The 21,408-nt window shown below is 36.9% G+C and overlaps 2 protein-coding genes across 11 annotated transcripts in view; one reads left to right on the top strand and one right to left on the bottom strand.

Annotated features, from left to right (window-relative positions):
• trip12 (thyroid hormone receptor interactor 12) overlaps window positions 1-12,955 on the bottom strand; it is a 50,335-nt gene extending 37,380 nt beyond the window's left edge. The window contains exons 1-5 of one of the 10 annotated variants that reach the window (XM_051134530.1): window positions 12,797-12,945; window positions 10,140-10,169; window positions 3,841-3,987; window positions 2,442-2,567; window positions 1,432-2,333 (exon numbers count right to left, since the gene is read on the bottom strand). In XM_051134530.1, coding sequence (XP_050990487.1) covers window positions 1,432-2,333; window positions 2,442-2,567; window positions 3,841-3,938 — 1,126 coding nt within the window. In that variant the 5' untranslated portion in view covers window positions 3,939-3,987; window positions 10,140-10,169; window positions 12,797-12,945. Of the gene's footprint in view, window positions 1-1,431; window positions 2,334-2,441; window positions 2,568-3,840; window positions 3,988-10,139; window positions 10,170-10,755; window positions 11,173-11,366; window positions 11,389-12,005; window positions 12,177-12,796 lie in introns of those variants that run through there. The other 9 variants (XM_051134531.1, XM_051134532.1, XM_051134528.1 and 6 more) reach the window with 9 other exon arrangements.
• A 366-nt stretch (window positions 12,956-13,321) lies between these two features.
• fbxo36a (F-box protein 36a) lies at window positions 13,322-15,147 on the top strand. Its single transcript, XM_051134691.1, has 3 exons — window positions 13,322-13,418; window positions 14,328-14,449; window positions 14,980-15,147. Exons 1-3 carry the CDS (start codon window positions 13,322-13,324, stop codon window positions 15,145-15,147), a joined length of 387 nt encoding a protein of 128 aa, XP_050990648.1.
• The last annotated feature ends 6,261 nt before the right edge of the window (window positions 15,148-21,408 follow it).

Here is a 21,408-nt window from a genome sequence, read left to right on the forward strand (position 1 = left end):
ATTTCCAAGAACCATGTATTCGATAAGACACGTGCATTTTGATTTCAATTAACGATTCCTGCGTGCCCATTTTCTGAATAGCCCAGGAAGGGAAAGAACTAGAGCACTGTTTGCGTGCATCGAAGCACGACCACACCATACACGTTCTGTGCATTTCTACTGCAGAAGATTTAATCCGAACCCAACCGTGCTTCTCTTTCACATTTATCGACTAATATGCACAAAAACATGTCAGTATATTACCATAAACACAGAGCTTTTTTTGTTTTAAGTAAACGTAAATATAGATGCGAAAGAAACGCACAGGTAAAAAGTATTTTTAGACCTGCATCAAAAAAATAAAAAATAAATCATTCACTGATCTTGATTGAATATCCTTTGAACTTTAATAATTAACGTATATTTATAAAAAGAAAACTGTTGTGTTTTTAAACTTTCGTTTTCAATTTCTGTACCTGAAATTTGTTCAGTTGTATTTATACTATAGCTAATTGATTTGTTTGTTCCATTCTTATTACTGACCATTTAATGTTTAAAACGTATTAGTCTAGTTGTTTTCACTGTGGTATTTTTTGTTAAAACCACAGGCAAATGTTTCTAAATGTAAAAGGTTTAAGTGTTCTGTAAGCTGCTTGCTCATGTTATTCAGCTGCAACAGAACATTTTGTATGCATGTCTGAAATCTAAATGTTTCACTTAATTTTTTCCATCTAACTTTTTTTTATCTTATTGGAATAGAACAAGGAATCGATAAGAAACGGAATCAGATACCCAAAGATACCCAACCCTATTTTTCTCAGCAAATGAGTGTTTATATCTCCTAGGTCATATTATATAACTCGATTTAAATCAACAACAGCAAGTGTCCTTTCTGAGGGGAAAAAAAAAAAATACAGGAAGGGTATAAACTCATGATTCTGAGCTGAGAGAAGAGGAAAAAAAAATTTTAGAAAAGAATTTTCAAATAAAAACTCAAATTTAATTTTTTGTAATTATTTTATTCCATGGATTTCATGGAACGCTACTTAAACGGTCATTTTCTGCCACCAGATAAGCTCCGCCCACAAAAAATAAAATAAAATAAATAAATAAATCACTGTTTGCAAACAACAAATTGGTCTAGATGCAAAGCCATGTTTGTTTAGTTAACTGAAAATATGTGGCGGCCATATTGTTTTATTTTAAAATTTATGGATAATCATTATATATTGATAATCATTATTATAATCAGAATTTTTTTTCTATGGTCCTGAAACTATTACTTTGCATAGACTACTGGCATTTGGTATCGTGACAACACTAGTCTTCATAAGATTGTCTACACTCCCCTTTTGTCTAACTTGGAAACCCCATACCATGAATAAGAGCTTGTTAACTTGTTCTGAACTTGGAACATTGCTTTGAAAATACAGAAGCAGTTTGGACACTCACTTGCTAGTTTGGCCTGCAGTCCGGAGGGCCCAGGCTTGGAGGAGGTCTCAGCCTTGGCCGATCCCGGCAGGGACAGTTTGGGCTTTGGCAGGTTGACTTTGGAGTTGAAGCGGGATGTCCAGTCAAACTTGGAGGAACCGGCAGCCTTGTTCTGCTCTTTATCCCGACTGCTCCTTCGTGGAGAAGGGGAGGACGCAGAGCGCGACCGTCGCGCTTTGCTCTGGTCCTTGCCCTGCTTTAGCCGGGCACCCTGAGGGGCACAGCTGTTGGTGCCTGTGGCGGCCGAGGAGGAAGAGGAAGAGGAGGAAGAGGAAGAGGCGGAGGAAGAGGAGGAGTCAGTCACGGTGCTACACCCAGCTTTGGCTGAGGCGGCCGATTTGGACGCCAGCTTGGTGGGTTTGGCTGCCCGGCTGGCCTCGCTGCGGGGTGGCAGAGGGCCTGCCGCGCTGCTCGAGCTGGGAAGGGAGGAAGAAGAGGAGGACGACAACGAAGAGGCGTCTGCCTTCTTGCGCTTTTGAGAGGGGGTGCTTGAGGCCCCACTGGGGCCAGGGTAGGATGCGCTCTTCTTGCTCAGGGCTCTAGCGGGAGCTGGCTCGGCTGCTAAGCGTCTCTTTTTGGACTTGGTGCTGACAGAGGCCGGAGCCTTCCTTGGCTCTGTAACTTCGGGTGTGGTCGTGGGGGCCGACGGCCCGCTGGATGAACTCTCCAAAAGGTGGCTGGACACCGCTTTGGGCCGCTTGGCCGGGCTGGGTGAAAAGCTGATGTTGGGCTCTGAAGCGGAGCTGCGTTTGAGAGCACGGGTGCTGCTGCCCTCCCGTCTCCCCTGCTGGCCTGAAGTCCCTGCTGCTTCCAAGTCTGGATCTGGAATCGAGTGTGAACCCACAGATAGAGAGAGGCTGTTCCTGTAAAAACAAACAGGAAAGGGGAAAGACTTGAGCACCCAAGACAGAGCGGTCATCACACGGTGAACTTGCGAGACCCACACGCAATACAGGAGGAAAAAGCGATACCTTCGAGAGGCGTGGCCGCGGGCGGAGCCGACGGCAGAGCTGGGCGGGGCTTTGGAAGCCTTAGAATTAGATCTTCTACTTTCAGGTGGGGAATTTGCTTTTTGGTTTACTTGCTCTGGCTGCAACCTGGAGAGGTTGGGAATTAAACAGCAGAGAGCAGTGTGGGATGGGCAGTAGATGAGGAGCACCTCAAACTCAATTTCATGAGCTGACTACTCCTGCAGTCCTACAGCACTTCCTACACACCCGTCAACCCAACGGCAAAGACAAACAGCAATCATTACGAGTCTCTAGCTAGACATTTTTCAAGTTGAGAGCATTGGGCAGTTGGGCAGCTAAACTATTAGTCATTTGCCTGTGTCACTGGAGGATATAAAGAACTTGTTTGAAAGAGAAGACACAAGTATCCCCACAAGTGCCGAATGTCTGCGTTTCAGGCCTAAAAGAGACACCCTGTCAGTCTTTCCTGCTGTGCTACTACTGAATCTACAGCACAACGGCAAAGGAAATGATGTTTTACTCAAGTTGAGAGTGTAAAGTGTTGCAGTGTGAATCGAATACGACTACACAGACAGAATGAGCACCCTTAAGTAATCTATACATATTTCTACTGTTGATATCACATAACCAGTACAGTCTGCTTCCGGAAGAAATGATCCTTTTTAGATATTTACGCCTTGAGAACACGAGTTATCACATTACACTAATGTTCAATAGTTCGGGGTCAGTTTATGTTTTGTTTTTGTTTTTTTATTAATAATTTAATAAAATGATCATATTAAATTGATCAAAAGGGCATTGTTTATAATGCAACAAAGATTTCCATATCAAAATCAAAGCAGTTTTTTAATTTTCAATTCATCAGACAATTCTGGAAAAAGTCAATATTAATAATAAATGCTTGCTTATTGAAATCGTTAAGGAACCATTACAGATGCACTTAGTAGGGCAGAGGAGTATAATTTTTTGGAACCCTGCTGTCCTTTAAGCAAAAATCTGTGGGTGCTGATTCTGATAAGTGCTGCTTTGGCGTTTCATTAATGCGGTGGTTAAGGAACCATTACAAATGCACTTAGTAATGTTGTTTATGTCACACTGGTCAATACGGCTGTCGCCTTGGACTTACAAAGAAACCTAGCGATGCGTCACGTAGGTGGAAATTATATTAGTTACTGATGCCATTTAAAAGGAGGGCTACTTAGACATTATTCATATATGCACAGAGACTTACTAAGACAGAAAAGTAGCATTGGAAAGGTCATGTGACCTCAACATTGTAACTGCTGCACAAACAGAATTCTGCAGGAAAAAATGCTTTAGATACAGACAGGTAGATAAAGGTACACGCACAGACCTAAACCAAGCACTTTGGTGTAAAGCGTACCCATTACGTACTCACCTTCCTGCAATTGTATGGTCTATTGGCTGGGCCGCGGCTGTGTTCCTCTGTGAACGGCGCAGTGACCCCCCTGGATTGGAATTAGGCCGGTTGGACATTGGCACCTCTCTCCTGAAGGGACATACCCTTTCTAGACACTACCATTCACTGGTAACAAGGTATAAAAAGAGAAAGAAACGGAAGGTTAGTTGTGTGAATCGTTCTCTGTAGTTCATGTTCTCTGTCGAGGGCCTTTTTAACCCCCCCTTTTTATTAACCGTCAGTGAAATATGAACTTCCAAGACAAATTTTTTCACTAGTCAGATACACTATATGAACTGACCGTCACTCTGACTGGTGAACAAAGTGGTTGTAGTCTCACTGTACAACCACACAACCAAATGATCAATTCATCTGCATTCTGTCTGGTCAAAACAACCATGACCAAATGCCCCTCCTGTTCCATTTATGCAAAGCCAATAGGAGCTCAATGCCGTCTTTTGAATCACAGACATGTACCGCATCACATCCATGGCTCCGCCACTCGTAAGAGATCAATAACCTTACTCACATCTCATATGAACATACGTCACAGTACTGCTGCACAAATGATCCATGAAGACACTAAGAAAATGATGAAGGTCTAAGAGAGAGAGAGAGACAATCAATAGGACAAAAGCTTTCTAAAGAGACACTGAAGGAGAAAAGGACAAACGCTCATGAAAACCAAACACTAATAGGAATTGCTTCTACAATGACCAATCAAATTTGTGTTTGCTGCCCATTTCTTTTGTAATGCATGACGGCATCAAGCTTAAGGCGATTTTGAAGACGACAGCGTGTTGGCCGGCATCACAACACACAGTGCGATAAGACGCATCCTGAACATAGACAGAATAGCCGGAGGGGGGCCTTTGTGTCCTCCTCAGTTCAGTGGTAATGAGCAGCACTAGCCATCAATCACCAAGACACCGCAGAGACACACAATCCCACCACACCTTTATTCTGTGACTATGCGAGATGATGTGTTACAGCGCCGTCATTTAAATGGGGGTGCATGATTACGAGAGATAGCCTAAATGAAAGACTATGAAAAATGGTGTCAATGGACTCTAATGTCGAGGCCTGATCTACTCAAAGTCGCACTTCACTTCTAAAACAAACAACAGACATGAATTTATCCATGGAATTTTTTCGGAAACAACTTGAGATTTGTTTTGAAAGAACTTGTGGGACTAGACATTATGTGATGCATTTCAATCAAAACTCTGCGCTTGAGCTGATAACTATCAATGATCTTGATCCTAAACCTCAGTTTCCGTAGAACGTGCAGTCGTGAAAAAAAGTCAGAAAATAATACTGCATCTTCTATGGCAACTCATCATACATTTCCTCTAAAAGTTTTGGCGGGCATTTGTAACATATCAGTCACTTCTCAGGTAAAGAGGGTAAACACTCCTGCTGTTACATTGTTACTGTTACTGTGAACAAACTAAAAGTTTACAAAAAGACAATTTAGTCTGATGCACTGCATTTTTCAGAGAGAAGCACAGAACTGTGTTCATTCACACACAAGCAGTTCATGATCTGGTGTTTTTAGTCACTCGACTCATCTCTGCAAGTCACATATATGCATTTAACAAAGAAACGTGTGTCAAGATGCATCTACATTTGCATAATTTTCAAATTTGAGGACAGACGTTTTCAGTACTTTAGCAGATTTGTAATAAGAAGCTATTTATAAATCTGTGGTCAGCTAAACTTAAAAATCTCCTTGCATTTTTCCACTAAAATAAAAGCTTGAGAGAATGTAACACTTGACAGTTAAGAATTTATGGCATAAACATTAGTATTTTAACCTGCAGTGTAAAATACACTTATTATTATAATGACCAAATATAAATTTTTACTGCACACATACAATAGTAATATATTTGTCATGAAATAGTACTTGTATTACTCTTATTGTAAGACTGAGTTCCTAAAAACACCAGTGTGGATGTGATGTGGACTGAGACACTATCACAACTAAAAAGAGGTCTGAGTCCACTTTAAAGTCCAGTTACAAAGTCAATGTAAAGCTTTTATTAACAGTTTCTAAAAGCAACCATTTCTCTTGGCCTGAATGTCCCAGCAGCAGCAATATATCAATATATACATATATTAAAAAAATTATGTTTTCAGGTGGGATTAAATGTATATCAAATCACAACAGGAAGACGACAATATCCAAATGATAATTTTTGGTAAACCATCCAGCTCTATACTGCAAAAAAAGGGAAAAAAAAAAAAAAAAACACCTGCCACACACATACAAATGTGTTTTAATATTATAAAAATAGTAAATTAATCTCAGGGGGTACTTGAAATAAATATTTTAAAAAATGGGGTTCAGCTGACAAAACGCCCTGTTCTAAACTTACTATTTACTACAAACACTCAATATTCATATAAAACAAGAGTTACACATAATACAAGACACTCACGCACTATTAGAGCATTAGTGGCGTTGATTATTAAGCATTACGGCCACATAAACTGCTATTAAAAACATGCAAATCATTTAAATAGCAGTGCAACATCTTAAAAGCACGGCTGAACATAACCAATCATATTCACTCCATAATGACCAAATAATGCTGTAAATCAAAACCATGTGCCATAATATTGCAAAATGAGCCTCCACATCAGCGTAAGATGGGTACTTTTATTTAAAATTTATTAAAATCGCAACTTCACTTGCAGCCCCAAAGAATTAAATATGGTGAAATGCGTTCAACTGAATGTGTTCTATTTACATAGAGTAAATTCTGACTGCCATCAAAAATCAACTCATTATAAACGCTATTTATGACTATTCTGAAAGTGCTATTCTTAGAATAGTCTCAGCCTCAGACGTTACGCCCACGGACCGCTGGCTGAACGTCTGACGCATATGGCACGATTAGCTGGAAACGCTTCAGGAGTTTCGAAGTCGTCCCCGGATTGGTTAGATTCTACAGGATTTCCGGAAGACGCGTGTTGCGTTCTTTAACGTTCCACCTGGAAACAAAAATGCTGTGGCGCCAAACTATAACAACTAAACGCTGGATTTTCAAACGTTAAAAAGTCTGCAGCATACAATTGCAGCAACGAAACGTGATTGGTTGCTTTACCTGTCAGTCATATGGCCTCTTGGGGCAGGCCTTGTCCATTCAAAGCGGCCAAAGTTCCCAGACCTTCTGGCATCAGTCTGAAGGTCTGGCTACGCGAGACTATTCTTAGAAAAACTGCTAATAAACAGTTAGCTCCACTAAAATGCAATTATAATGATAAAAAAAAAAAAAAAAAAAAAAAAAAAAAAAAAAAACAACACTGTGGGGGGGTATCATTTTTAGAATGACCCGGAAACCCTGCTGAGCTTTGAGGAAAAAAAGCTGTAGGTGCCGATTCTAAGTGCTTCTTTGAAACACTTTTGGCATTTATACAAAACCGGATATTTTCGTGACTGACATTCAAACGGAAATAAATGATCACTTTGAGCAGATGCTCACCTAAAGTGTGACCTGTTGGGAAGAAAGTGAGAAGATACTAATGGTTCCCACAGTACAATATAACACTTATATAGTAAAAAGATGTCGCTAAGCTACATACCATAAACATAAACTGGGGTGGAAAACACATACAGTAGCAGGTACGACAGTGGGAGGTGACGAGCAAATCAAGTTCACAGGAATCTAGAAACGCAGCCTACTCTAATGAGTATCCTCCTGTTCCACGTGACCGACATTAAAACCTGTATGTAACAACAGATTGCGAAATTTTCCTATTCATACAAAAACAGATAGGAGCAGATTAAATACTGACTGCGTGCACAAACAATCAAAGTTAATGCACTTATCACAACTAATTATTGTGACAAAATGCTAGTAAATGAATTTTTTATATTGCATCTTTAAAGACTTAATGTTCACAATAAACTAAGTTTTGGTCAAATCTCACTGCTTTTATGCTCTCAAATCAAAGACGATCAATCAAAGTTAACACTATTTACTTGCTGAATGTATGTTTTTGGTTTTAAGTCCACATTATACTTCAAGCAGAATCAAAGAATGAGCAAGTTAAACATCATTTAAAATCTGTTCAAAACAAAGGAGCTTGTTTTGGTGGATCAAAACAGCGCTAACTTTCTGAAAAAACACAGCATAATGTCTATGCGTCAATCACAGCTCATGATCAATAAGCAATAAATAAAAACAAGTCCAGCATCCGCTGAACATTTTATCTGGTTAAATTTCCTGTTTCACTTAAAGTCAAATGGCTTTCATGTTTACTTTAACAAAATGTGAATAATCTTGTATGAAATTAGGGTCTGGTTTATGTGAAATTCATACAAGACTACAGAACACTAAATCAACTTACGTGGTGCAAAATACAAATCTACAGTGCAACATTTGTCTAGCGTCAAGGGAGGACAGGGATTTATGGACTCTTAACCTAGATACATTTTTCTCAGGCCAAATGTGTCACTTTAAATATGGATGCTCCTGCCGCTAAACACAGATCCTCTCAAGACAGGACGCTCAAACTCTCAGGTCAAGTTGATTCATGGCTTGACAACAAATGACATTGGTCAAACTCTCCTCTGGCAAGTGGAAACGACTAGTACACTGAAACTAAAGAAAACCAGATTTCAAAACCCACAGTGGATACACTGGAAGCAGAATAGAAGGCTACAGGACAGACTTAAGATGACGGGTTCATGTAAATGGAAGTTAACAGAAATAGTTCTCTTTTTCCATTTTCAGAAGTGGTGAGGAGTGGGACACACATTTGAACACACACAAACGCTCACACAGGAAATTGCATGGCAGTTCAATTCTGAAAGTGGAACATTTTCTAGATGCAATTCAGACTGATAAACAGCTAAAATATTATATTTCTTAATCCTATGCATGCAAACTTGCACAATCACACATGCTTGTCTTGTTGAAAGAGCTTAATATTCCAAGTTACATGTTTATAAAAATCTACATCTAAAAGATCCTGTTGTCTTAGAATTTAGAAATGAATATAAATGACTGCCAAAGTATGCAAGTGCATCCTGCCCTTAAACTGTCAAATGATTTGCTTAACATGTCATCCAACCACTGAAAGGCATTCAAAGGCAGAATTTTACAACCAATAGGCTCTCAACTTAACTTTCCCAAGAACAAACTGTTTATGCTATTACACAATCATGTTAAAGAACAGAACAGCCTACAGGTCTAAAATAAAAAATAATAATAATAATAAATTAAAAAAAACACAACGTAACAATCATCAACAAATAAAATAAATGTAACACCCAATTTATGCAGCTCATGATCTCCACATCAAGTTCCCTGTATCATTTTATAATTCTATTTACATGCTTTCAAATGTGTTGCATCTAATGCTATTTGCATTATTTAAAAAAAGAGGGGAAACCTGTTTGAACAGGATACTGTTATTCAAATACAATACAAGTTAATCTAAATATTCAGTAGTCTTAAATATGCTTGTTCCTGCGGTTCTGCTTGCTTGGCACTATCACCGACTGCATGCTGGGAGGAGAAACAAATGGCTTTAATTACTTTTCCCCTGTCATAACTGACACAGGATCAGCTCTACAGCCGAAATCAAGACACCAAGAAAACTAAAACTGGTCCTGCTCAGAGACACTAGCAGGAGTAACCTTGTAAAACAGGAAAAGCTGTCCTGTCCTTCAAAGTGTCCAAATGAATAAATACTTTTGACTAGTAAAAATAGACCTTTTGTATTTATCCATCAGGAATTGATTGGATCATGAAAATAGATCTTTCTGACCGGTGATTAGATTAGAGGGTTTAAAAAAATAAGGGCAAGTCAGCAAATTCTTATGAAAGATAAAAAAAATCTTTCGAATGACATGCTCCAATGAATCAGTTTCCTTAAAACAAGGAAATGTATTAAGAAAATAAGGCCTCTGAAAAACTCTGAAAAACTCCTCTGTTGCCAATTACCAAAAATATAACAACCTATTTTAAAAACGTAATTACCTAGACAACGTTGCTTTTTTAAGACCATTAACGCACTCTGGCAGAACTACCCGTGCTTGCTCACCTTAACATGACGATCTGCGCACGTTTCCACATACACCAAATCTAAACGCTACACACCTAACACTAAAAACAAAGATTCACCTGCACAAGCCATATATTCTGGATGTCACGTAAACTTGTAAGATTGTCAGTTTCCTGTTTAACCCCCTTCTCCACCACACCTGTCCCTCACTGGATCCTGTCAGCATGAAGGTAACGGCAAGCGCTATGCGAACTTACCAGCCGTGTGCAAATGCCCCAACCAGCAGCCTAGGGCGACAAGAAGGGGGGACAATAATGGGGGAAAGGAAGGAGGGGGAAAGGGTGGAAAAAAAAAAGTTGATTTTAGTCAAATATGTTATTCCTTTAAATGATGACAACGTAAAATCAAAAAAATGAATTACAACTAAGGTGGCAGCCATTTTGTTCAGTAATATAGTCAAAATCTATGCCACTGACCATTTTGCAAAAGACAAAGAACTAATCTCAAATGAGTTAATTAGAAATGCTGAACAGACTTAGTTATGCTATATAACCTCTAGATGACTTTAAAGACTATAAAAGAGTCTCTGACCACTGGCATGGATAGAGCATTTTAACTGGAGAACAACTTAACGTTAGCTTATTTAATGCACTAGTAATTTTGTCTCTCCAACTCACTTTTATACAAATACATTAAGTATTCAGTCATTGCAAACGCCACTGATTAAGTATGCTGCTTTTCTATTACATACAAGGAGATGAGAGCTTTTTTGTCGGTGTTTTCATTCAAGACTACCTCAATGTAATCATATATCCATAAACATTTCTATGCATTTCACTAACATTTTACGAGTAAGCATATGCACATACATACACATACAGACGAAACGACCGTCTGAAACCGTCCGTGAAGTATAAAAAAATAATGTCTGGGTCGTCAGCTCGCTAAATTCGAAAAGACAGCCGTTAAGGAACAAAATTCAGTTTTGAAGTGAGTACATAAGGAATATTTATGTTTAAACGAGTCGACAGGCCTTCCTCCTCACAACGACACCACCATTAACGCTACTTCAAGCCATGCAACGTCCGTGACGTACAAACTACTAGACGTCAAATATACGATTTAAAACCCAAACATAAAAGAACAGAACAACAAACGCGACCATAAGTCCAAACAATCAACGAACTGTCTTAAACATGTCAAAAACACCCCGTGCATACTACTAAGACTTCCACTTCCCTGAAGACAGGGTGAAGTGATATCGATGATTAGCAGCTGAATTCCTTCAAATGACTATAAAAACAAAACCAACCCATTATTAGATCCAATCATGCGCAGTTTTGTGCTGGTGTGTGTATTTGGACTGTTGACATGAAAATACGACATGATTATGAAGGCCGTTCTCAGAACAGGCCTGAGCCGATCCTTTTGTTTATTTTGCCCAGTCCACGAAACAAACTCCTATCAGCCGAAAACACACTTACTGTCCGTACACGACCAAACCACACGAACCGCCACCTCACGAGAACACGTACGAGTTTTGTTCGTTACAAATAAACAGAATACATCAAGATAAATAGATTTTCGCACTCCGAGGCCTCACACACCGGTCTCGCGTTTTGTGGCCCTGCATAGTCGATTTGCTCATTCAAATCAGCTGTGGTGGTCACATCAAAATGAATAAACATTCACAACTACGTTGTCACGTTTGTTGTAAAGCACAACATGAATTTACACACGACTGAGAGTGAATTAAAGTAAGTTCACTCGAAGTGATAATCATGATCAGCTAATGCTAGCCATCACGCTAGCGATGCTAAGTTAAATAAAACGCTCAAAAACCTCAGAGGATGTAGATGCTTGTAAATTAACACCACTCTGAAGCCCGACAGACAGCCTGACACGGCTTCAAGTGCTGAATAAGAAAAATCGTCCGGTTTTGTTGTAAGATGTTGTTTGTGCTAGCACCGTTAGCACGGCTAACCGATGCTAATCTGCTGAAGGGACGAAGCGTGACAAGCGATTATCAACAAATAACCGGTCTTAATTACAACAGCAAAGGCAAACCACAATATAATATGAACAATCATCACAATAGCGCTAGGAAAAGAGTAAGATTGTACCGTTGTTGTCAGTATTTGGCCTACATATGGTAAAGCTAAAGAGCAAAGCCGGTCTCCTGTCGACGTGTATGCGGGCAAGATCAGGTCAAAGTGACTGACTGAAGACGTAAACAAACTACCAGCAAACTACACCAATCAACATTTCACCTGAACACGACTGGATGCCACAGGAAAACCATCACTTGTGATGGATGCAAACTTCCTCTATTTCAATCAGGCGTGACATTACCAGCAAATGAATAAGAGAAAACTTGAATTCATTTCTCGTTACCTTCTAGTTTGTGGGCCATTACGTTGTTGTTGTTATTATTAATATTTTGCACATCTCTAAATTGGCCCATCCCATAGCAAGCTAACAAAAACTGCAGAAAATCAGTCGTCGTATACGTAGTGCTAATCAGATGCTGATCTCTGAGTTTTATTGTTATAATGTCCCGTAACGTTATTTTTTTTTTCCAAAGGGGATGTAAACGAGTCTCAATTCCCTCTCGATACCTCACAAACGCTGTTAGATTCGAGTGGTTTATTGCATCTACCATCACATTAATGCCATCAACTGTCCTCCTTGAATATATCAAACTAATACACAAGCAGAAACAAACAAGGGAAGCAGGAAAAGGGCTCGAGGGATGACAACTGGAAACCATTTTTTTTCTTTCGTCTGGCTTTTCTCACTCATATTACACGGCTGCTGATCCACACGAAGGGCTCCGATGCGCACATGATGTAAGACGATCCCCGGACATTAAAGTGAAACACATACGTGTATATCTCGGTGTTGTTGTAATTACCTATTTGTTCCAGTGTTGTAGTAGCTGTTAGACACAGTGCAGCAGCAGCAGCTTTACCTTCATCAGCTGAGCGACCTGCGAACTGCCGCAGCACCTCCGCTCCCACAGCGCTCCGTGCTTCCGCCGCGCACTACTTCCCACACTAAAAACGATTACGACAACAACCGTCGCGGTGAAGCCTTACCAACCACCGTGCCGACGGTAACAACGCCTACTGGAGGTACCGCGAACGGGTCGTTTCACCATGAACCCCGCGCTCTATGAATGCATCACTAGTGCATCAGCAATGTACGTCAGGATTTCACAATATCAATCCGCCAGGTCGTGACCCCCCCACTACCACCATCTTAAAAAAAAACGTTCACCCTTACATAATTTAATGTAAACTCATTAATTATTATTTTAGAGGCTTGTGGTGTGTGTTCCTGACGAGACAGATGTAAATACACGAGCATAAAATCGATTTCTGTTGGAAAAGAGATCATTTTGGTGTCTGTTGTCATGGTAACCACTAAGCATCAAAATATGGCGTCTCTGCTGAGTGAGATACTGTTTGAAACCAATGGACAAGGTCCACCTCCCTCTAAAGACTTTGTTGTCACACCGAAGGAGGTATTTAGAAGTACATGAAATGATACGAGACAAATGTGTAAATGCACAGGTCAATTTTTGCATAGCATATTGTCTCTCACCTTTTAATTTCTTCTATGCTTATAGCTTGAATTTTTGTTTGTTAGTCATATTAGGTGTCATGTTTCATAACTCTTCATTACTAACAGGTTATATAGAGGTGGTGGAGAGAGACACCACCTGGAGAGATTGCAAGGTCGTTATTCTCCAGCTTTAGATGTAATATGTGACCCTGGATCACAAAACCAGTCGTAAGGGTCATTTTTTCAAAATTGAGATTTATACATCATATAAAATGTGAATAAATAAGCTTTTCATTGATGTACAGTTTGTTAGGATAGGACAATATTTGGCCAAGATACAACTATTTAAAAATCAAGAATCTGAGGGTGCAAAAAAATCAAAATATTGAGAAAATCACCTTTAAAGTTCTTCAAATAATGTTCTTAACAATGTATTTTACTAATCAAAAATTAAGTTTTCATACATTTACAGTAGGAATTTTACAAAATATCTTAATGGAACATGATCTTTACTTAATATCCTAATGATTTTTGCCATAAAAGAAAAATCAATAATTTTGACCCATACAATGTATTTTTGGCTATTGCTACAAATATACCCCAGCGACTTAAGACTGGTTTTGTGGTCCAGGGTCACATATGTGCTTTGAGTTCATCATCATGATTTGTATATACATGTGAATGTGATTTATGATTTACACTTTGGTGAAAAAAACAGCATATGCTGGTTAGGTAGGTTTTGATGCTGGTTTAAGCTTGTCCTTTGCTGGTTTTTGCTGGTCATGTTGCTGGTCAAGGACCAGCATAAACCAGCCAAGGACCAGCTTAAACCAGCATCAAAACATACCTACCAGCATATGCTGTTTTTTTTTCACCAGACTGTCGAGGGCATTTCGACTATCTGGAGCGTTTACCTAACAAGCTGCTCCTTAAAATCCTTTCCTACATTTCCTTACAGGACATTGGCCACATGAGCCAAACCTCGAACAGGTTTAGGAAGGTTAGAACAATACCCTGTTCCTTTCTCCTCTGCTTTTTGAGTGAAATGAAGCATGCCAAGCAAAGGAAAGCATTGCTATTGCTCACAAATTAACCTTTGAAGTATTAAAGCAGGGGTGCCCAACCCTTTTCCTGGAGAACTACCTTCCTGCAGAGTTTAGTTCTAATCATGAACAAACACACCTGTTTGTAATTATCAAATGCTCCTTCAGATCCTAATTAGCCTGTTCAGGTGTGTTTGGTCAGGGTTGGAGCTGAACTCTGCGGGAAGATTGATCTCCAGGACCAGGGTTGAGCACCCCTGTATTAAAACTTTGTTGTAACTTGTCCTGTTTGTGCTATAGAAGTTATAGAGCAGGGGTCACCACACTTGGTCCTGGAGGGCCGGTGTCCTATAGAGTTTAGCTCCAACCTTAATCAAATACACCTGAACCAGCTAATCAAGTTCTTAACAGGTATACTTGAAACTTTCAGGCAGGTGTGTTGACCTAAGGAGCTAAACGCTCAAGTTTGGGGACCCCTGTTATAGAGTATGATATGATTTTTTTTTTTTTTTGTTACTCAGATGAGATCTGGGAGCAGGCTGTGCCGGGTCATTGTGATAAGATACATGAAGAGACTGAGATTCTGGCGAAGATCATGGGTTGGAAGAACATCTTTGAGTTTTACTATAAAAAAGGACATGCCAGTCCTGCATAGGAAGAAGATAAAGACAGTACTGAATCTCCATGAGCTATTAAAGCAACTCTGAGTCAGTCAAAATGACAATCATATGTTATTAAAGTGTTCATTAATTTATCTATTTCTGTCTTTTCATGCTTGCAGGTATTGATCAAAGACAAGTTTTTTGAAAAATTATTATTAAGAGTATTAATATTTCAAGTGTTAATTTGATTTAAGATAACTCGTATTATACGTATTATAGATATTCACTATTTGTGTATATATATATATATAAATCACCCAAATCCACTGTTTTGTCGCACTCTAGCAGTACGTCTGCCCTCTAGTGGTGACTATTTCATGGCTCTTTTCATTAACTGCAATGCAAAGTGACCAGGAGATGGCGCTTTAAGTCAATAAAGTGAATGTGAAAAACCTTTCTTTTCCTGACACTTGATCACCTATTCTTTTATTTTGAGGTTACTTCTTAATTCTGGTTTAATATTCATAGCTGGTTATTAGTAAAAATGGAAACTTTATTTGCAAGATATCTTCTTTTTTAATTGTGATTTAAATTCACTTTTTTTTAAATGTCAGCTTTGTTTTATTGTTGGGTAAATATCATATTCACACATGCAAATGGAAAAAATGTAAGCCCTCTTTTATTGTATTTCTTTGTGACTTTGTTAAAATGTTTCAGAGTTTAAAAAACTACATAGAACGTTGGAAACTCTTTGCCTCTATCTCAAAATATTTATTTTAATGTATTTGTCTTTTGTTCTTTTTCTACTGTTTCTTGCTCCTTGTGTGTTGCATTTCTTTGTTGATTATTTGTATTTGTATTGATGGTGTATGTGCCTTATGTGTTTGAATGTTTCCTGTCTTGTTATGTACATTTTTGCAATTAAAAAAAAAAAGTGTGAAACCACTGAAACATGTTTCTACTAGATGGTAAAAATAAAGCAGGGATGGTAAACATAAAATCACTCAAAACTTATTTTAAGTATGCTGTATTTAAAAAAAATACTACATTTTAAGTGTGGGTGGTTTTGTAATGAGAAGTCAGTGTTTATCTATCTATTAAGGAAAAATATCTAATTTTGTCATAAAAACATACATGATACACAGGAAGTCAATTTCTGTATTGACACACATAGCTAAATAAAAAATACAGTTTACTGAACTGACATTAATCCATTGCTATCATTCCATAAGGGGTAAATTGTCACAATCTGGTGCTCTAAGTTATCTAAGTTGATCTAAGTTACTGAGTATTACTGTTTTGTTTATTGAACTGTTGTATAAAAGTAATACCACATCATTCACATTATTACCATTAATACTGCAGTACACAGTGCTAATAGTATGACTGACTGTTAGCTGGCAGCTTGAGTTGATATTCTAACACTTGCACTCATAATCTCCATTTCACAGTCATCTCTTATCTTAATGTTAGTCAGGGTGATTTTCTGTGATCACTTGTTTGTCCAAAAGTTCCATCATAAAAAATATGATACATACATTTTATTATGAAGGTTATAAATCACAAACAATGTTCAAATCTACCACTGTTTAGCCTGTGTGTTTGAAACTGTCATACATAACTATAATACTTGTGAAAACACAAATTTGTTAACTAGAACACATAGGTTTAATGTGATCTTCAAGTCGTTATTTTTCCAAAAATCAAGAAATTAGTATACAGATTATAAACTGTAAGGTAGGGGAGTCCACAGTAATGGTCACACTTCTTACACCAATTAATATGTCTCAGGGTTTTTTACACACACGTTTGTTTTTGTGAACTGTGGGGACTTTCCATAGACTTCTATAGTTTTTATACTGACCAAACAATATTGTCTATCCCCTAACCCAACCCTAACCCTAAACCTACCCCTTACAGAAAACATGTTTGCATCGTTACATTTTCAGATAAACATAATTTACTATTTTTAATCATTTTTTAACATTATGTCAAAAATTTACTATCCTCGTGGGAACTTTTGGTGTATGCACCCCACAATGTAGCAAAAACAAGTACACACACACACCTAGTTAACATACATTCACCCTGTAATTGGGTATTGTCACACTATATGGGGGTAGATTGTCACATCAAAACCTGCTGATTGATCACTGAACCTGTTAAAAAAATCACTTAATAAAGCCTTAAAGTATGGAAGCCTGTCTCTGCCACTAAATAAAACGATTTTTAAAAGATCATAATTGTGAGTTTATGTCTCACAATTCAAAAAAAAAAGTCTACATTAAAAACTGTTTTATATTTTATTAAATAAAGAATTTTATTTTAAGTGTATTAACCTTTTAACTGTCACTGTCCCCTCAGTGGGAAGTTTACTTCACTATATTACAAATAAATCCTAATCTTATCATGACAAATTATATATCGTTGGAAAGGTCTAAGACTCCTAAATAGATATTTGACCACTGTTCTTGTTACAAATTATGTAGGAACAGTAATAGATTAATTTATGACAAGAGTGCACCTCAAAAATCTACATCATAACTGCATCATTCTCTTCCACCACATAGCCTGGATATGTACAAATGGTTGATACAACTTCAGGATATTATAATGCTTGAAATATCCACAGCTCGGGTGAACCTGGCACAAATGTCTAATGATCTGGACTATAGCTGCTGAGAAGATCTCCAAGTACATTGCACAAAACAATGACCAGGGCTCAGAAAGAATGTCTTAACGCTGTAGTTTTTATTTTATGTATTTTTAGTTTGCATTCTTGATTGCTGAATTTTATGTTTTATGATTCCTGTGGCTTTGATTTTCTGTTATCTTTTTTTAATTCATTAGATACCCCATTTTAAAGAGACCGCAAGGGAAGGGTGGCTGGGAAGGTGGGGGGAAGTTTGATTCTGATTAAGTTGTAAATAAATTAAAAAAAAAAAAAAAAAACTACGTCATTCTGACCTTTGTCACAAAAAGTATTTTTCTTTTTCCCTATCACGTTTTAGAAATAATCAGAAATACATCATTCGAAAGCTAAAAACCTCAAAATTCATCCTTTGAAAGCCATTTTAAAATCAGACATTGCATTACCATGGACGTGGGACTTCAAGATCATATTACAAAATGTACATGTTCATGAATTATAACTATTTAAGTTTGAATAGTGCACTTTTTTTGTCTGTGTTAAAAAATGGGGGTGACATTTATTGAGGTTAATTAAGGGTCAATGCATAAGGTTCATGCAGTTTTTAAATAAAAACCTAAAAGTCAGCTAAATTTAAATTTTTGTGTAAACTAATTTACACATTATATATTTTTAAATGTTTACATTTTGATATATTGTGACACAATATATTATTACGTTCCTATGGAAGAATGAAAGAGAAACAGATGATACACAAAAGAAACACGACCAGAAATAAAATTCTGCATTTTCATTCTCTTCCCTCCACTTTATTGTTCATTGACAACTGTAAGTATGCTATTCATGATTTTATTTTTCCCTCAAAACTGTAATCCGATCAGTCACCGTTAAAACATGCGTATACGTCAATCTCTTTCCAGCTCAACCAATGGCGAGAGTTTGGGGGCGTGGCTACTGTAGCGGGCTAAACCAGAGGGTGTTAGCTGGTGTGGGATGACGGTTAATAGGATTCGCTTTCAAGGTGCAAGGGAAACTTCGACGACTTCCCAAAAAACGCAGAGACAGACAACAGAATAAAACAAGGGTAAACATTGGTGCTGTTTTTACAAGATGGAAGAATTTGATGGAATGCATATCGAGACGAACCTGTGGAGATTCTTCCTGACAGTTAAGGTAAGTGTGAACATGCTAATGTGTTTTTAAATTATTGAAATATTAACTTCCTCAGAGATATTTCAAGTAAGTTTCAAGTAAATATTTTAATCGCCTGACAAAAAAGTTCGTGAATTCATGTAGTAAATGAACTGACATTAATAACATTAAACAACAATAACATTACACCCCTTACCAAAAAGAAGTATGCTTCAAGTTTATTTTATTATGTATACTTAAGTAAAGTTCAAGTATATTTTTAAGTATACTTTATGTAGTAAGTCTACAAATATCAGCATACTAGCAGTATACTTTTCAGTGTACTACTTTAATACTCATTGGGACTAAATTGGCCCACTTTCTAGTATATAAAAGTATACTTTTAAGTATACTTTAAGTATAAAAGTAGTAAACTTTGAGTACACAACTAGTTTACATCTATGTTTTCAGTTTGTACTGCAAGTATACTAAAAGTGAACTAATAGGTATACTGATAGTTTACTAATTAAATACTTTTTTATGCATTTTTAGTACACTATGTATAGTATAGTCTCAGTAAAATACTAGATTAGTAGTTTTATACCATAAGTATACACATAAGTTTTCTTTAAGTGAACTTTATATCATACTTTAAGTGTACTACTATATCCCTATTTAGGTATTAATTTGTATATATTTTGTTATATGAATATCTGAATATACAAAACATTATAAATAACTTAGTCTAACATGTAGACAATGTTGTCTTTGTTTGTAAAGCATTTTACAAGATTAAGATATTCAGTGAATGAATATAAGTGGTTGAAAATATCTAGGCCTCAAAACTAGATACACAAACCTCAAGAATGGTGGCAATCAGCAAATATTAAAAAGATTAGATCTGTACGTCACAGTACAACAAATAACTAACAATAATGACAAAACAACAACAACAGAGTTTAAATGAAGTCAGCAAACAGCAAAACAATAACAATAACTGGCTAATTTATTCATGCTGCAATGCATGCTGGGATCTTACAAAGCCTTAAAATTTCGTCAATATAAAATTCTTTGCTCAGACAACTGCGTTTGACTAGTTGGGACAACATTTGCGTAATTTTGTTGGTCTGGCAAGGGTTTTTAGTTTGAAGAAAATAGCATTTTTTAGTATTTGAGACAAAATGTTTAGTAAAATGGAAAATATGTATTTGCATTTTTTACAGGGTGGAAGCATCTGTTTTGCATTGCGTTCTGGAAATTTTGTACAGAAGATGTGTAATAGTATCTCTCATGTATAACAATGAAAACGCGGATTCTCAGAGCACAAGTATAGCTCAAATATATTTAGACTTTTTCTAAGTATAAATCAAGTTTACTTAAATGTCATTTTAAGTATATTTCTGAGAAGTATAAAGCACATTTCTGAATAGTGCATAAAAAGTAGACTGAAAGCATACTTTCCTATAATTAGTTTAAAAGAAGTATACTAATAGCACACTTGAATAAACGTCTTTTTCGTAAAGGACGCCCGAAATCTTTCAGGTTTGAAACATTTTGTCCAGACTTCCAGAATCAACAGTTATTATATTTGACTGGATACGATGACGAGTGTTTCACAACTATAAATCCCTAGTGTTTAGTAACAGGCATAAATATTAGTTTCATAGTTCATCTAGTTGTTTGAGAGGCGGTGTGCACATTTATTTACATGACATTTGTGAATATATTCGAATCCAAATGGTATGACACACAGTAGGATTTTTAGAAATTAAAATTTAAAAGAGAAAAAAAGAATAATTAGAGAGAATCAATAAATTATGAATAATTCACTGCCACTGTGTAAATAATAAGTAGTCATGCAATCCGTAAAAGTAACTGTAATCTGATTATGAATATTTTAAACTGTATTACACTCTAATTACAAGTACTTAATTTTTGGAATCTCATTACATAATCCAGATTACCTGTTTCAATTATACACATTTATGAAATAGACGCTGTTTACTTTCTAAATGTGTCTTATTGTGAATTTCCATTTAATGCCAACCCATTTCTACAATAGCAAAAGTGATGCTTACTCAGAGCTGGGTAGTAACTGATTACATGATTATATAATCAGATTCCAAAAATTAAGTACTTGTAATATTAAATTCCATTTTAAAATACTCTTAATCAGACTACAGTTACTTTTTTTTTTATGGATTACATGATTACGTATTATTTACACAATAGCAATAAATTGTTCTTAATTTAGTGATTCTCCCTAATTCTTCTGTTTCATCTTTTAAATTTTCTTTTCTAAAATAGCCTATTGCTTATATAGATTCAGAAAGTCTTCAGGGTTTGTGGAGATTCATACAAAGATGAGTAATTATTCAGGTGGCGACACAGCATTTGACCTCTGATTTACAAAAATAATTTCAAGTGTTTCAACATTTCCTCAACTACTGATGAACACATTGATTTTTATCTGATTAAAAATCTTATTTCTGTGTCTTTAGGATAATTTTGTCTTTCAAACACATCAAAATGC

This window comes from Labeo rohita, chromosome 18, assembly GCF_022985175.1.
Source record: "Labeo rohita strain BAU-BD-2019 chromosome 18, IGBB_LRoh.1.0, whole genome shotgun sequence".
NCBI lineage: Eukaryota > Metazoa > Chordata > Actinopteri > Cypriniformes > Cyprinidae > Labeo > Labeo rohita.